Below are 18,709 nucleotides of genomic sequence, written 5' to 3'. Positions count from 1 at the left end.
TTGGCAATTGGGTCTTTGGCAATATTTCAAGGGAGATAAAGGTGGGTGCTTATCAGCCTTATTCCAAAAGACTTTGGCAGACTTCTGTCAGACCCTTTATAAACTATTTGTGACTCATTACAGGCTGTGAATGAAGATAATTCACAGCCGTTGAAATAAAAAGAGGGCTTTTGGGACTAAGCGTGAGCTTTGTACTGTCTCAGGAAGCCTAGGCCAGAACAAATCAACTCTGACTCTTCTTGGGAAGGACAGAACCTGAAGCTGAAGCTCAAATATTTTGGCCAACAAATGAGAAGAAGTGGAGTCCTTGGAGAAGACTCTGATGTTGGGAAAGATGGGAGGTGAAAGGAGAAGGAGGCGGTAGAAGAGATGGTTAGATGGTGTCATTGACATGATGGACATGGGTTTGGGTGGACTCCAAAAGATAGTGGGAGGACAGGGGGGCTGGCATGCTAAGGTCCATGGGGTCATGAAGAGTCAGACATGACTTAGCAACTGAACAACAAAAGCAACAAAACATCATTATAGAATGCTTAGTAGACCATGGGAATACAGAGCAAGACAGTTAAGAGAGAAAACAGGCATTACAGATTGCTGAATTTGGGTTAGAAAGCATGAAAAGCTCAATCAACCCTGACTCTTCTTTGGAAGTCCAGATCCTGAAGCTGAAGCTCAAATACTTTGGCCACCTAATGAGAAGAGTGGGCTCCTTGAAGAATACCCAGATGTTGGGAAAGATGGGAGACATGGATGGGATGGACATGGGTTTGGGTGGACTCCAAAAGACAGTGGGAGGATAGAGGGGCTAGAGTGGGCTCCTTGGAAAAGACCTTGATGGGAGCCGAAAGGAGAAGGGAACGCAGAGGATGAGATGGCTAGATGGTGTCATCGACACAATGAACATCAATTTGGGCAATTTCCAGAAGACACTGGAGGACAAAGGAGCCTGGCATGTTGTGGTCCATGGGTCATGAAGAGTCAGGCATGACTTAGAGACTGAACAGTAACAACATTGTTCCTATGAAGCAGTTCTTTGCCTCAGACAGTGATGGCTAACCTTTCCTGGACTGAGTGCCCAAAGCATCTGCGCATGCCTAAACCCCCAAAATGCAATGCATGTGCAGCCCTCCACACGTGGCCTGCCTCCTGTGCATGTGTGCATGCCCCCCCCACGTCCCAACCTCCCACATCCCCTGCACATGCCCCACCCCCTGTGCATGCCCACCCCATACATGTTCCCGACCCCACACATTTGGGCGCCCCCCCACCACCACCTGCGTTCTGACCCAAGCACATGCACGGCAGAGACCCAAAGACCAGTTGGCCAGTGCGGCAGAGCTGAACTGGGGTGACGGCTGGCGTGCCCACAGAGAGGGTGCTGCGTGCCACTTCTGACACGCGTGCCGTAGGTTCACCATCACGGGCCTAAGATGTTTATTGTAAGGTTTGACAATTTTGCCCCCGTGTTGCAGTGTCTGCCTTCTGTAATAGCACGCCCACCCCCTGCAGGGTCCAGGCAACCTCGCTCTTGCTGTGTTTTCAATGTGTCTGGAAATCCCGCCTTTTTCTTTCCCCGGATTACGTGCGCCCACCTGGATTGGATTACGTTTAGTCCATTTACGGTGCTCGCTTGTTCTGTTCCTCACCATCACCTTTGATTCTTCAGAATGCAGGTGCCGTGGTGGTGTTTGTGAACTGTAAGCTGCCAAGAGTTGCTGTTGAACCGGGCAGTCTTGGAAATCTAATAAAAGAATACGCCTTCCATGCGATTACACAAATCGGCATGTCGGCATTTTTTTAAAAAAAAGCATCTTTGGCTGGTGGAGCCAGTGCTGTGGTTAACAGCGTTGGGCTTTAGAGAAGATCAGAGTCTGTCTTTGATCACGGTCCCCCCTGGATGACTCGGGGCTGTTTCTCATCCTGGGAAGGAGGAGACACTCCATGGATGGTGCCTTGAATCCCAGAGGAAAATGTGTGATGTGATTGCCATAATAAATAAACTATACGTATGCAGTTAAGTAAGTCTCTCTCTGCTGCTCATTTAAAGCGTCATCACTGTTCTCGCCTAGAATAGTGATGACGAACCTTTTTGGTGCTGAGTGCCCAAACCGGAATGCACATGCATGTGTGTGCACTGGAAACCCAAAGACCAGCTGGCCGGTGTGCATATGCTTGGTTTTTTGGCTGTTTTGGGGGCCATTTTTGCGCCAATTGCTCTTTTGGTTTCTGGCACGTCGGCTGGTCTTCACAGGCACCAGAGCACTGAAAAATGGCCTGGAAAATGGCTCAGAAAACAGCCTGGAAAATAACCTGTTTTGGGGCATTTTTGGTGCTATTTTCAGGGCGTTTTCCAGCACTCCTGGCACGCGTGCCATAGGTTCACCATCACAGATCTAGAACCTGATGTATAGTCCAGCAAAGTTGAGTCTAATCCAGTGGTGGGTTTCAAAATTTTTTAGAACCTCTTCTGTAGCTGTGGCCTGATTTGTGGGAGTGGCTTGCCGGCCATGTGACCAGGTGGGAGTGCTTGCCAGCCATGTGACTGGGTGGGAGTGGCTTGCCAGCCATGTAACCAGGTGGGAGTGGCTTGCCAGCCATGTGACAGGGTGGGAGTGGCTTGCCAGCCATGTGATTGGGTGGGCGTGGCCAACTTGTAAAATGTGGTGAAACTCACTTAACAACGCTCTTGCTTAGCAACCAAAATGTTGGCTCAGAAACTCTGGCATTTGAAGCACGCAAGTCTTAAAGCTGTCAAGTTACAAGACCCTTGCACCCCTAACCCTTTAGAAAAACAACTCCAGGGGTGTTCAAATGTGACAGCTTTAAGACTTGTGGACTTCAACTCCCAGAATTCCTCCTCTCGCTCTTTATCTTGATGATGTGTGGACGGGCGGGGGGAGGGAGCTGGAACCGATTCTAAACGGCACTGTAGATTTGTGGAACCTCTTCTATAGAAGAGGTTGGAACGGGCAGAAACCCACCCCTGGTCTAATCCCTTTGGTTTAGATCAGTGATCCTCAACCTTTCTGGCTTGGGAGATGGGGATGGTTTCCTGTGAGTGGCAGATGGGCGCCTGCCCTCTCCTCCCAAGCACACCCAGCTCCATTTGTTAAGCGACAGGTGCAGAAATAAAGATTTGCACATGAGCACAAGCACCCTCTGCTCGCACAAGGGGAGCTTTGAGTGTGCATGCAGTCATCTGTTGGTTGCATGGTATTGGTATTGGGCCATGATCCAGTGGACGGGAACCGCTGCTCTAGATCCCCGCAATAACCCGAGTTAGACTGTGAAAGCCTCAATAAATGCTTCCATTCTTAGGATAGAGGTTGCCACCCAGTAGTGGAACAACTAGGTCCGTGATGGCGAACCTATGGCACGTGTGCCAGAAGTGGCATGCAGAGCCATCTCTCCAGGCACACCAGCTGTAACCCTTTGCTCTTCCGGCTTCCGACATGCCGGCTAGCTGATCTTCAGGTGTACATGCGCGCCAGAAACTGGAAGATCAGATGGCCGGTGTGCATGTGCACGCTGGAAACTGGATGATCACCTTCCCGGCATGCCCATGCTCATTGGGTGGCTGCTCTTCTGGTTTCCGGCATGCACGTACATGCGCGCATACGTTCCCGTTTCAGCACTCAGTGCCAAAAAGGTTCACCAATGCTGGTATACGGCCTCTTGCTTGAGCAGGGGGTTGGGCTAGAAGACCTCCAAGGCCCCTTCCAGCTCTATTCTAATTGATTGGATGTGGAATCTGAATAGCTAATGTCTCACACAGCCCTACAGCCAAAGCACTTTAAATACTTCAGGAGACTCATCTATGAAATCTGAGAAATGTCGAGCGCTTGCTCAAGTCAGGAAGTTGAACAGAAAAACTGGGAGCAGGTCTGAATTCCAAAGACACGTGGCCTGAAAAAAAAATGTCCCATGTCAACAAGTTTTTCCTCCATTCACACTCTAGTTCCACAGACCATTTTCCTCAACCTCTTGCAATGAGAAAGGAAGCAAAACATCTTTTCATCACTTGCCTCCACATGGCAGGCCAATCATCTCTGACTCTTTATTTATTTGTACCCTGTCTTTATTATTTTTAAAAAATACCTCAAGGCAGTGCACATATCCAGTGCTCCTTCCTCCTCCTGTTTTTTTCCTACAACAATAACCCTGTAAGGTGAGTTGGGCTGAGAGAGAGAGAGAGAGAGAGAGAGAGAGTCATTGTCCCAAAGTCACCCAGTTGGCTCTCAGGCCTAAGGCGGGACTAGAACTCATCGTCACCCTGTTTTCTGGTGCTTTTAACCGCCTGACCCAACTGGCTCTTATGGCTTAGTTCAATGATGGTGAACCTTTCTGGCACCAAGTGTCCAAACCGGAATGCACAGGAGTGCCAGAAAGCTGAAGACCAGCTGGCCGGTGTGCATGCACATGCCAGACACCTGGTCTTTGGGTTTCTGGTGCAGCCATGCGCATCAGGCATTTGGTCTTCACATGCACCGAACACCAGAAACCTGAACACCAGCTGGCCGACATGCATGCTCCATCGGAAACCCAAAGACCAGGTAGCTACAGTGCACATGCCCACAGAGAGGGTTCTGCGTGCCACCTCTGGCATGCCATAGGTTCGACAACACAGGGATACCACCTGTTCCAATTAGCTGGCTTAGCTGATTTATAGTCCCACTTTCAACCTCCTGGCAAACATCTTATTTCGGGGTAGTTTTTAAGGGTATTTTTAATTTTTTATTCGAATCTTAATCTATTATTGTACAGTGCATATCCTACCTCCTCCGTCTATTTATCTATGTATATCTATATTTTTGTATTCACATTGTTTTTAATATGACTGTACACCGCCCCGAGTCCTGTTTAGGAAAGGGTGCGGTCTATAAATTATATTATTATTATTATTATTATTATTATTATTATTATTATTATTATTATTATTATTATTATTATTATTATTATTATTATTATTATACGGTTTCTGGCCTGAGCAGGGGATTGAGCCAGAAGACCTCCAATGTCCCTTTCCAACTCTGCTATTTTCTTATCCTGTTTTGTAATATGGAGGAAAAAGAAACAGGCTTGAAGTCGACACTTAGAAGAGAAGGTTGTGGAAACACCAGCTAACACTGTTGCGTTGTGTTTATCCACATGGAGAACAGTTAGCCAGCAAAGGAAGGGAGGAGGAAAAGAAAGGAGGCAATTGTCATTTCTCAACCATTTGGGCTTGGTTGTCCTCTCCTTGCAGCCTACATCAACAATCTGTCACATCAAGCCAGCTATCTCCACGCAAGCAGACAGATCAGGGGCTAGGTCTCCCTTCCTGTCTGTGGCCAAAGGTTGGTCCTTATTTTCACTGCATTCAGCAGCCAGAATTCATTTCAAGACTTCCTCCGTGGAGGTCTGCTTATCTGCTCCTCACTCACCCAACCCATACATGGTGTGTGTGTGTTTAAACAGCCTTAACGGTCTGTCCTCTTGTAGAGATGTTTTTTTTTCCCAAACACACGCAAGTAAAATTAGGGGCATTTGCTTCATCCACTTGGAATCTTTTCGATGGTTACATCCTGCGCCCAGATTTGCAGATAGAATAATTCTAGTTTTTAAGGGAGCCTTCAACTTGCAAGAGTTTGCTTAGTGAACAAAGTTAGAACAGTGACCTATGACCATTTTTCACACTTACAACCATTACGTCATCCCCATGGACACATGATCAAAATTCAGAGGCTTGGCAACAGATTCATATTTATGACGGTCACAGTCCCGGGGGATCACGTGATCCCTTCCAACAAGCAAAGTCAAGAGGGAAACCGGATTCGCTTAACAACCTTGTTTCTAATATAATAAGTGCAGTGATTCGTTTAACAACTGTGGCCGGAAAGGTTGTGAAATGAAGCAAAACCCACTTAACAAATGTCTCACCTTACAACAAAACAATTGGGCTCAATTGTAGTCATACATCGAGGACTACCTGTGTAGCATTTTGAAGCCTAACCACCTTTTCAAAATTTGGCAAACTTGGGTACAAGCCATGATAGGATAAAAAAAAAGGGGGGGGGAATTGTATTTGAGAGACTGTCCCAATGAGGAGGGGGTCAACCTATTCTCCAAAGTGCCTGAAGGCAAGACAAGAAATAATGGATGGAAACTACTAATTAAGGAGAGAAGCAGCCTGGAATTAAGGAGGAACTTCCTAACAGTGAGGACAATTAACTGGTGGGACAGTTTGCCTCAAGACGTTGTGGGTACTCCATCAAAAAACGATGGATGGAAACTAATCAAGGACAGAAACAACTTAGAAATAAATACATTTCTTGACAGAACAATTAACCAATGGAACAGAAGTTGCCTTCAGAAGTTGTGAATGCTCCATCACTGGAGGCTTTCAAGAAGAGATTGGACAACCATTTGTCAGAAATAATATAGGGTCTCCTGCTTGAACAGGGGGTTGGACTAGAAGACCTCCAAGGATCCCTTCTCACTCTTTTTTTTCCTGGTCTGCTTAGTTTGTGCCCTACTATTTGCAGCTTGGAGAGTATGCAAAACTCCAGCAATGAAACAATCCCACTTCTAATAATCCCACAATGAGGACAATTAACCAGTGGAACTGCTTGCCACCAGAAATTGTGGGTGCTCCATCACTGGAGGTTTTTAAGAAGAGACTGGACAGTCACTTCTCTGAGATGGTATAGGTTCTCCTATTTGAGCAGGGGACTGGGCTAGAAGACCTCCAAGGTCCCTTCCAGCTCTATCCTATTCGGTCTATTCTATGTTTCGGCATGCTCCATAATCCTCATTCCTTAGAGGAATTTAAAATTTCCTCCTTGATTCAAAAGTTCAACACAGTTGAATGAGACCCTACCAGATAGTCCCATGGATGTCATTGCAAGAATTTGGTATGTTTAATCTAGTGAAAAGAAGGACTAGGAGAGGCACGATAGCAGTGTTCCAATATTTGAAGGGCTGCACCAAAGATGAGAAGGGTCAGTCTATTCTCCAAAGAGCAGAAGGCAAGACAAGAAGCAATGGATAGAAACTAATCAAGGAAAGAAGCAACCTGGAACTAAGGAGAAATTTTAGTTTGAACAATTAATCAGTGGAACAATTTGCCTCCAGAAGTTGTGGATGTTCCAACACTGAAGGTTTTTAAGAAGGGATTGGACAGCCCTCGGTCTGAAATCATATAGGATTTCCTGCTTGAGAAAGGGGTTGGACTAGAAGACCTTCAAAGTCCCTTCCCACTCTGATTTTCTGGTCTGCTTAGTTTGTGCCCTACTATTTGCAGCTTGGAGGGTACACAAAACTCCAGCAACAAAACAATTCCACTTGACTTTCTCTGCAATAACTTCCAAATTAAAATGCAAGCATTAAAAGAACACTTTCATTCAGATTTTTTGGTGGGGAAGGTCAGCGAATGTAAATCGGGAATTTGGAGCTTTGGGGAAAAGCTTTTTTTCTTTTTCTTTTTTGCTGTCAAGAGCTAATCAGGAGCTCCTCAAAACAGATTGAGCCAAGATTCATTACAACCGGTTGGTGGTGAAGGACGGTAAATCAAAAGGACTCCGGACAGATGCAGCCTAAGCCTGGCTTTGGTTTGGAAGAGAGGCGCAGAAGCTTCCCCGAGACAAAAAAATCTTCAAAGAATCAAAGCCAGAAAAGAAAAAAAGGCTGGGGGTGGGGAGGGAATAAAGCTTAGTGCCCTATTTCGGCTTCTTTCCCTGCAGCTGCTCCAAGTTGTGCGAAGCGTTCAGAAGGCCAAACACAAACAAAACCCATCGCTTTGAAGCATCAGGCCGGTTCCCATCTTTTGCAAGATTTGGCCAGCTGTCGAAAGCCGTCCTCGGCTTTCACACGTGCCTGTGTGTTTGTAGGCACACAAGGACACCGCTTCTAAAGGGTTGGCCAGGGAGGTAAATCAGCTGTCCCGTGCAGCCGCGTGTAAATAACACAGCTAGCTAGTCCTTAGAGGGGATCAACCCTGACTGTTCTTTAGAAGGCCAGATCCTGTAGAGGGAAGTCTGCTTTCCATACACCATATTACACCTTCCTACCTTCTTTCTACTCTCTACCATCCCTCTCTTCTCTACTTCCCTTTCCTCTCTCCTTCTCCTCTCTCCTCTTTCCACTCCTTCTCTCGCTCCTACTCTTTACCTCTCCTCTATTCCTTCTCTGCTGTCCTCTCTCTTCTTCCTTTCCTCTTCCATTCTCCCCACTTCTTACATGGTGTCAGTGTCCGAGCAAGCTCCATTTAATATTGATGGTATTGATAATTACATTCCAGTACATATCTTTCATATTAGTTTAAACATACATCCTCCTTTTAAGGGTATACATGTATAACAATTCCAGTGTATGGCTGCAAAAGTTGGACCATAAGGAAGGCTGAGCACCAAAGAATTGAGGCCTTTGAACTATGGTGCTGGAGAAGACTCCTGTGAGTCCCTTGGACTGCAAGGCGATCAAAGTGGTCAGTCTTAGAGGAGATCAACCCTGACTGCTCTTTAGAAGACCAGATCCTGAAGATGAAATTCAAATACTTTGGCCACATAATGAGAAGGAAGGACTCACTGGAGAAGAGCCCAATGCTGGGAAGGATTGAGGGCAAAAGAAGAAGGGGACGACAGAGAATGAGGTAGCTGGATGAAGTCACTGAAGTAGTCAGCCTGAGCTTAAATGGACTCCAGAGAATGGTAGAGGACAGGAAGGCCTGGAGGAACGTTGTCCATGCGGTTGCAATGATAAATTATAGTTATAAATTGAGGACTACCTGTACTGGATAACCAGAACTTTGAGTCAATTCAATTCACTTTATTACAGTCGTAACCAGAGACCAGAATAACTAAAAACACTCAGTAGATATACAATTAAAAATTCTAGAATAAAATATTAAATAACAGATAAAATCTATGATAAAATCCAGTCTGTCAGACTGGACTGGACTGGACTGGAGTAGAGTAGGGTAGGGTAGGGTAGGGTAGAGTACAGTACAGTACAGTACAGTACAGTACAGTACAGTATAGTTGGAAGGGACCTTGGAGGTCTTCTACTCCAACCCCCTGCTCAAGCAGGAGACCCTATACCATTTCAGACAAGCTGATGTCCAATCTCTTCTTAAAAACTTCCAGTGATGAAGCACCCCCAGTTTCTGAGGGCAAGCTGTTCCACTGGTTAATTGTTCTAACTTTCAGGAAATTTCTCCTTATTTCTAGGTTGCTTCTCTTCTTGATTAGTTTCCATCCATTGCTTCTTGTCCTGTCTTTTGGTGCTTGGGAAAATAGGTTATTATTATTATTATTATTATTATTCATATTTATAGACCGCCCCCTCTCCCGGAAGGGACTCGGGGCGGTGTACAGTCACTAAAATACGTTATAAAATACATACAAAACAGTTAAATAATTAAATACGTAGGTGGAGGAGGTTGCAAGACTGTACATAGAATAATAAATATTAAATATAGTATATAGTATATTAAAAACTTTTTAAAACCCCAAACCCAATTAAAATAAATAAATCCCCGGGAGGTAAAACTAAGAAAGTGCCAGGCCAGCTGATTGAAATAGGTGAGTCTTGAACTTTTGCCGGAAGGAACGGAGGTCGGTGGTAGTTCGAATGTCAGGGGGGAGGTCATTCCAGAGGGTTGGGCCCATCACAGAGAAGGATCTACTCCTAGGTGTCGCCCGCTGGCATTGACTAGCAGACGGCACCAGGAGGAGCCCCTCTCTGTGTGAGCGGATAGGTCGCAGGGACGTGTGTGGTAGGATGCGATCCTGCAGGTAACTAGGTCCACTGCCATGGAGCGCTTTAAAGATGGTGATCAATACCTTGAAACGCACCCGAAAGGCCACAGGTAGCCAGTGCAGCTCGCGCAGGAGAGGTGTTACGTGGGAGTAACGTGTACTTCCCATAATAACCCGCGCGGCTGCGTTCTGAACTAGCTGCAGTCTCCGGATGCGTCCCAAGGGAAGCCCCATGTAGAGAGCATTGCAGTAGTCCAGGCGAGACGTCACCAGCGCATGAGTGACCGTGCGCAGGGCACTCCGGTCCAGTAGGGGGCGCAATTGGCGCACCAGGCGAACCTGGTGGAACGCCCCCCTTGCCACGGCTGCCACATGGTCCTCCATTGACAGCCGGGCATCAAGGAGGACGCCCAAATTGCGCGCCCGCTCCACAGGGGACAATTGTTCGCCCCCTATGGCCAGCGATGGAGTCAGCTGGCTGAACCGAGGCGCCGGTAACCACAGCCACTCGGTCTTGGAGGGGTTGAGTTTAAGTCTGTTGTCCCCCATCCAGACCCCGACGGCTTCCAAACACCGGGACATCACTTCGACAGCCTCGTTGGGGTGGTTTGGGGTTGAAATATACAGCTGAGTATCATCAGCGTAAAGATGGTACTCAACCCCAAAACCACGGATGATCTCACCCAGCGGCTTCACATATGCGTTGAACAGGAGAGGCGAGAGGACCGACCCCTGTGGCACCCCACAAGTGAGTGGCCTCAGGGACGATCTCTGCCCCCCTGTCAACACACATTGCTTCCGGTCGGAGAGGTAGGAGCCGAACCACCGCAAAACGGTGCCTCCGACTCCCATCCCCTCCAACCGGCGCAATAGGATACCATGGTCGATGGTATCAAAAGCCGCCGAGAGGTCTAATAGGACCAGGATAGAGGAGCAACCCCTATCTCTGGCCCTCCAGAGATCATCGACCAACGCGACCAAGGCTGTCTCAGTGCTGTGCCCGGGTCGGAAGCCGGACTGGCGTGGGTCTAGATAGTCGGATTCGTCTAGGTGTCGCGGGAGCTGCTGCGCCACCACATTCTCGACAACCTTCGCCAGAAAGGGGAGGTTGGAGACTGGACGATAGTTAGCTAGCTCCATTGGGTCGAGCGCGGGCCTCTTGAGCAAGGGTCTCACCACCGCCTCTTTCAAGGCGGTTGGTAAGTATCCCTCACTCAGTGAGGCGCTCACCAGGCCCAGGAGCCAGCCTCGTGTCACCTCCCAGGCTGCCAGTACCAGCCAGGAGGGGCACGGGTCTGTTAAACAAGTGGTGGGTCGCAGCCGTCCACGCAGCCTGTCCAAATCCTCGGGGGCAACAGAGTCAAACTCCTCCCAGAATGGTCCCTCAAGACTCGCTGTTGGCGGCTCGTCTGGTCCACTGACGGAGGTCCACCCGCTCCGGATCTGATCGATTTTGTCCTGAAGATATTCCCCAAACTCCCTCTTCTTTGGGAAGGGTCTCAACTCTGCCCACCCTATTCTTAGATTTTCAATCAAAGCTCTACTTGAGAACCCCAATCATGGAAAGGCATAGAGAATCAGAATTTGTGTGAATGCCTTTCTGGCAGAGGTTTGCTAAGCCTCCTTGTTATGGAGTATTTTGAATCATCCTGTGGCTAGCTCTGAGACTATGTTTGTGTCAACTCAAAGAGATTCTTGCCTTTGGTGTATATCTGGGAAGCTCTGCAGAAATCCACCTTAATGAGCTGCTCCCTCTTGATAGAACATTGATTTGACACTTTCCAGCAGAGCATTGATGTGATACTTTCTGGGGATGCTTTGATATGTGTTGCAGTTGTGTTGTCTGCATTTCTTTGTCAGTTGATAGGGGAAGGAGGATGTTTATCATCCCTGATTGGTGTTAATTCTGATATTTGCAGTTTTGTTTCATAAGCTACCGGGAAAGATTGATAACTCAAAATAAGGAAAAGGTTTTTGATCATCATTTTTCAAAAGAAAAGTGCTCAAACCTCCTTCAAGGAAAGCTTGACACCTTCACAGAGCCGTGTGTGTGTGTGTGTGTGCGCGTGTGTGTATGTGTGTGTGTTTATGTGTGTGTGAAATCAATTTTAAAGGTCCTTTCTGTTTTGTTCTCCCCTCTTTGTGATACAGAGGACATACATTTTCACCTTCCTTCTGAGTTCCCGTGTCTTCATTCATCCTCATGAGCTCCTGGCTAAAGTTGGAGACCTCTGCCTGAAGCAGAAACAGCAACTGGAGACCGGGGTTGAAGCAGACAAGGTAAACGAGCGATCAAATGGTTTCTTGATTTTAGCTTTGCATTTTCTTTCCTTCTGCAGTGACATCTACGTCACTAATGGACAAACAGGCCTTTCACCCAATGGCATGAGTTAATGAGCACAATGCTGGACTATAGAGATCTTTTATGCCCTATATTTATATATAATGATTGGAACTTCCTTACCTATTGTATTTTTTAGGCTAGCATGATGTTACTTTTCTGTATAAGAGTTGAATAAAACTTGTTGGGAAACTGGAATAAGCTAGTTTCTGGGCTAAGAGCTTGCCTACTGCAGGGTCCTTGGTGCTCTCTGACCTTGGTGGTTTTCTTGCAGATGTTTCATTACCAAACTAGGTAACATCATAAGCACTAGGGGTTATGGTTAGCTAGCACTGCTAGCACTGATGATGTTACCTAGTTTGGTAATGAAACATCTGCATGAAAACCAGCAAGGTCATAGAGCAATAAGGACCCTGTACTTCAACTCTAAGTTACAAATGTTCTCTTCTAGCTTGTTTACTGTTTCAGGTGTCAATTGGCGGTATCAGGAGCAACACAATTCTGCCCAAATTACCAGACAAAGTCTCTCTCAGTTTCATTCTGCGGGTCAACACACAATGAATTTGGATATTCTTTGATGTAAGCATGAATTATTCAGGAACTGAAAGAGGCAAATTTGGCTCCTGAAATACTCCCGAATCCACTATAATTAGCAAACAAAAACCTGGAATAACTTTTCCGGCGGCAATCAATATTACAAGCCATGCACCCAAAATGTTTAAACGGGGCTGTGGAATTGTTAAATTCTATCTCCAAGAAGTGGCTCCAGATATTCAAAGTAGAATATGCCACAGCTTAAAGTGCTTGCGTCTCTTTCTAGGTTTGTGCAACCCTTGGAAAAGCTGTGACTGCTTTCAGATGTTACTTTCACACTGCTGTTTAATTCATGCTCCAGAAGCACATCCTGAAGCAAAGAACTGCAGAGATAGAATGTAGAGTATTTGGAGGCTCAAATCATCCATTTGGACACATTCACGTTTCTTCTCTGGACCTAAAATTACGCCCGAACTGGTCCAAACTGGCTGAATCCCACTCCTGGTTTTATGTGCTGCCCACATCCCGTGGGTGGGGCTTTGCTTGTTTCCATGGTCTGGTTTCTAGCATGTCAACCTTAAACCCGGTGAGATTTGAACTGCCAAACTGCAGCTAGCAGTCAGCTGAAGTAGCCTGCAGTACTGCACTCTAACCACTGCGCCACCTCTGCAAACTGCTTAGAGAGGTCTGTAAAGCACTATGAAGCAGTATATAAACCTAAGTGCTATTGCTATTAGAGCAATGTTTTTATTTCCGTTTCAATGTGCTTTCCAAGAGGGAATTAGAAATAAAGAAGCTGTGCAAAGACAAAGCAAGAAGACATTTGGAGGATAAGATTTCATTAACTTGAAAGAGGGGAGTGGGGGGGGAACCTATTTTAACAGAGCTTAGCTTAACAGAGGCATTCGGTGCCTCTTGCTATTGAGACTCTGAATGTTCCTACTGAAACATTGGAATGGGATATAGAAACTGGTCTTGCATTTCTCTCAGCTCCTCCAGTTGATAAATAGAAAAGTCAAACTTTTAAATGTCTATGGAGATTCTCGGTCATACAGGTCATAGTCGTCCCAAAGGTGCTTTTTCAGGGGACCCTGAGGAAACAGGCAAACCTCCCGCTGGCCTCAATGACTCTCTAAAAGAACACAAATGGCCAGCGGTCTGCCAGGAGTATAAACCCTTCCATTCCCCATCATCCAGTCAGACCTAAAGAAGCTTCTTGGATGAGAAGCGAAGCATCTTCAAGGAAAAACAAAACAAGTCCAATTGCCTCTTGGGGGGAGAAAAGCACCTTTGGGTTCAACTTTTTAAAAATACGTGTTTTAATCAACAGTGCCATGGTTTTTCTTTCAACCCAAATTTTGAAAATAATTTAAAAAATGGTAAGGTAAGGATATCAATCAAAAGGGACTACGCTGCTGTTCTGATTGAGGCTTCCTAAGAGCATGAGACAAACTCCTCGTCCCGACAAAAAACCCTGTTATTAATTCACTGGGAATTCTGCTCATTCGCATCCAGCAAAGTCTTTCAAGGGAGGATTTACAGTCAGGGATCTTATCTGGCTCGGAGAGCTGACAGGCCGATATCTGCAGAACTTGGCAAGGAGTCTCGGAGAGTCACGAACCAATTAAGCAAACTAATTGTCTCCTGCAAACTCCACTCCCCTTTCACTCCTCTTTTATTTCCTATGGGAGGGGCCATTTATCATCCACCTGTGTCCTTTCTCCAGAGTCGACCCTTGTTCTTTAGCTGTTTCCTTCATCTGGCAACTCTGCGCATGCGCACACTGGGAACAGGCTCCAGCTGTTCGTCTGCCTCACTGATGTCTGACTCTGTAGGCAGCTGATAATTGGCATATCGCTCTGGCCCCATCTCTGCCTCTGAGACAGAGCCCTCATCAGAGCCTTCCCCAGACTCCAGGACTGGCCCATGGTCCTCCCCAACCTCCTCACTGTCCGAATCTTCTGGTGGGCCACAACAGATGCAAAATAGGGAAGGTTTACCCACACACCTTGCACAGCGATAAAATATTGGCAGAAAAACTGTATGAAAATCAAAGCTGGTTGATGGTGTGTAAGTAGAAACATTGGCAGGAAAACTCCATGTTGCTGTTGCATGCTAAACTATTTGCCATTCCCGCATGAGCGCCACCAGTGACTAGCAAAATCTCAAAAGAAACTGTTCCAAATCATAAGCTGGCAGATTAAAAACAAACTTTAGCGCTGCTCAGATCAACCTGGGAGGCTTGACGAGACAAGTAGACATCTCAAATCCCCAGTTTTATTACGCCTTCAGTGTGTTGTGAACCCTGCCAAGGATGGCTAAGCAGCAAACAACAGGAAACCCATCAGAAAACAATCCTAATATAATAGTAAGTCAGGATCGACACGGCTGTTGAAAAAGTAGAACATTGAAACATATGTGACTACAGTAAGTTGTGCATAGACGACTTACGACAGTTTTGTTCAGTGCTCATTTGAAATTACAGTGGCATTAAAAAAATAGGGAATTACAGCCATTTTTCATACATATGACCACTGCAATCAAATGATGGTCATTGATCAGAATTTGGACACAACTAGTTCATATTTATGATGGTTGGGGTCACCTGATTCCTCTTTGGCAATAAACAAAGTCACTGGGGAAGCCAGATTCAATTAACAACCATGTGACTAATTTTACAACTGCAGTGATTCTCTTAACAACTGTGGGCAAGAAAGGTTTGCAAAATGGGGCAAAACTCGCTTAGCAAGCGTCTTGCTTAGCAATGGAAATTCTGGGCTCGTTTGTGGTCATACGTCAAGCACTACCTATAGTAGCTAGGTTACACATACCCCAGACCTGTGATGGTGAACCTATGGCAATGCAGCTGCCCTCTCTGATGGCATGAGAGTCATCACCCCAGTTCAGCTCCGCCACGCATGTGCGCATGCCTCCCATCGGCCAGCAGGTCTTCGTATCTCTGCCACGCATGTGGGGGGATGGGGCACACACGGGGGGGGGGGCTGCATGTGCATGCCCAGGGGACAGGCGCATGCAGGGGGTCACACACACAGGCATGGGGGGGGGTTTACCAGGGGGGATGCTTGCATGTGCAGGAGGCACGGGGCATGCATGGGGCAGGATGCATGCCCAAAGGATGTGCATGCATTGCATTTGGAGGGTTTGGATGTGCGAACACGCTCCGGAAAAGGTTATCCATCACTGTCCCAGACAGTTAGCAGAGAACAATTCTCTTAGTATGTTCACTTTGTTCTGTTTGTTGTACATAAACAACATTGCTTCAAAGCATGTCCTTATGCAACACGCCGACGTGTTACAAAATCTGGAACAAGCATCTGACTTGTTCTTAAATGTCAAATCCCAGTTAAGAGTTTGATCTGTTTCAAGACAACATCTCCCGTCATGTTTACTCTGGGTCTGAAGCGATTTTACAAATGCACAGAGGTAGCTACAACTTTCATACCCATCTACCAGTATCATATGTGTGAGGAGCACATGTTTCAGGCAACAACTCCTTGAACTGAGCTGGATTCTACAGACAGATATGTGATGTTTTCCTGGAAACAATCTCGGTTGCTCTTGTTTTGTTCTAGGGTCCTTTTTTATTTACTTCCATGTCCAGTTTTGTAGAGCTTCATCTGACCCCTAACCAACTCTGATTCTGCAGAGATTTTTTTGAGTTCAACCAAAATACTAAATGATGCCTGTGTTAGTAGAGTGAAAGAAAGTGAAGGATCTGTTTACATTTGATCCCTGGAAATTCAGGAGAAGAAGAAAAAAAGGGATTGGCCATATTCTACCACTTCTCCTTCCTGACCACCTTGTAAGCCTATGAAGTCCCCAATATCCTGCTTGATGTTCCTTCTCTATGTTCTTTCTGCTTCAGCAAAGAGACCTAGAGTTTTTGGGAGCGTTTGAAGAAGTTTCAAGTCCAGTCTTTTGTTGATGATGATGATGATGATGATGATGATGATGATGATGATGATGATGGGGACTCAGTCAAAGTGCTTGAGCAGGGGGCTGGACTAGAATATATCCAAGGTACTTCCCAGCTCTATTCTGATTGATTGAACGATGATGGTGTCATCCAAAATCAAAAGTGTTTGGTGCCACAAGAAGGAAAGTGGAACAAAGTTGTTGAAGCCACTCGCTTAGGATGAAAGGAATGTTAGGATCACCCTGTTACCCGAGAAACTGTGTGAAATTTTCCAGAGTTCAATTTGGACATTTATAAATGAGATTCCCCAACTCTCCTGTGTCTTAGCCTAACCAACCTAGTTGAGAAGACCATGCTTGGGGTGTCTTAAGAACCTCACAGTAGGTAGCAGCAGTTCCTTCCGTGTTGTTGCCAGAACACACCACAGAAGTATCCACAAAGGACAAAAATCTGAGCTAAATTCAGAGTCTCACTCAAAAAACAACAACAACCAAACTTTTCATATGATAAGACTCAATGAAGAATTTCTGGAATTATTATTATTATTCTAAATTTATCAGACTTGAACATTCTGTCTCTACAAAAAAAAAAACACCCTACTTGGAACAGCTTATATCCTCCGACGTTACCTTAACAGTTCCTAGGTCTTTGGTTAGGACTCGAGCTATTGAGCTATCAACCAGCCCCAAAGGCTGTGAATCTCACCAAAGATTAACATCATCATCATCATCATCATCATCATCATCATCATCATCACAAACAACAACAACAATAATAATAATAATAATAATAATAATAATAATAATAATAATAATAATAATAATAATAATAATAGCGGCACAATTCAGTAGCACAAATGATCCACTAGAATTTGTGCAAAAATTATAATATTAAAGCAACAACAAACTGGTGGGAACATAAGCCTGAAAAAGTCACCGAAAATCAGATGGTCAAGATCCTATGGGATTTTTGTATACAAACGGACAAAATACTGGCGCATAACACACCAGACATCACAGGCGGATAGTCATTTGGAGCACAACACGTCAAATATCACAGTTGTTGAAAACCAAAACGTACAATTTATTGATATCGCTGTATCAGGAGATGCCAGTCGAAGAAAAAGAACTGGAAAAAATCACAAAATATCACGACCTGGCCATCAAAATTACCCGATTATGGATGAAGCATGTAACAGTGATACCCATTGTCATCGGGGCACTTGGTACCATGTCCAAGAATTTTATAAGATACATCAACAAATTGCAGCTTCCTGCAATAACACCAGCGGAACTGCAAAAAACTGAGCTACTCAGAACATCATATATTTTAAGAAGGTACTTGGTTGATACCTAGGATGCTGGCAACAACCTGTGTCAACGAAAAGCAGCAGTCAATGGTATTTGTGATGCATTTTTTAATGTTCAGTTGACTGAGTTTCATGTTTAATGAATAAAGTAAGTAACAACAACAACAATATAAAAATAAAAATCACTGCACAGTCAGCCAGATGTTCAGACTGGATTTGGCATTTCGGTCTACCTATCGAGTCCTTACCAAGGATCTGGGATAGGCAAATCTAGATGTTTGATGGTGTTACAGATATCGTCTCAGGATGGAAGCAGTTCCAAGTAAAGCTGCCTTCTGCAATTGACTGATGGCAAATTTGTCAATGCCTATGGTGTTCCAGTGATGCTCCAGTTGTTTTCTGATTGCACCCAAGACTCCTATTACTATTGGTACTACCCTTGCTTGCCTTTGCCATAGTCATTCTATTTCTATTTGTAGGTCTTTGTATTTTGTGATCTTCTCCAGTTCTTTCTCTTCTCTTCTGCTGTCTCCAGGTATGGCCACTCCAGACTTTTTGTCTTTCTTATTAACCATTGTTAAGTCCGGGGTGTTATGTGTTAGGTGCCTGTCTGTCTGGATTCTGAAATCCCAGAGCAATTGAACTTCTTCATTTTCTATGACTTTCTCTATTTTATCGTCCCACCAGTTCCTGCTTACAGGCAAATGATATTTCTTGCAGATCTTCCAATGCACCATTGTTGCTACTTTGTCATGCTGCTGCTTATAGTCAGTTTGTGTGATCTTTTTTTTCATAGTTTTTTTTTCATTTTCCAGTATGCAATTTTCTTGCGGCAGTTTACCAGGTGGTCC

At 45.4% G+C, this 18,709-nt stretch overlaps 1 protein-coding gene across 3 annotated transcripts in view; it reads left to right on the top strand.

Annotated features, from left to right (window-relative positions):
• The window catches only part of RASGEF1A (RasGEF domain family member 1A), a 119,737-nt gene that overhangs the window by 64,371 nt on the left and 36,657 nt on the right, over nt 1-18,709 (top strand). For all 3 annotated transcript variants that reach the window (XM_081953775.1, XM_081953777.1, XM_081953776.1), the window contains exon 3: nt 11,889-12,017. In XM_081953775.1, coding sequence (XP_081809901.1) covers nt 11,889-12,017 — 129 coding nt within the window. The remainder of the gene's footprint in view (nt 1-11,888; nt 12,018-18,709) is intronic.

Source organism: Natrix helvetica, assembly GCF_964273705.1.
Source record: "Natrix helvetica genome assembly, chromosome: 5".
NCBI lineage: Eukaryota > Metazoa > Chordata > Lepidosauria > Squamata > Natricidae > Natrix > Natrix helvetica.
This window is presented reverse-complemented; position numbering and strand designations above follow the sequence as displayed.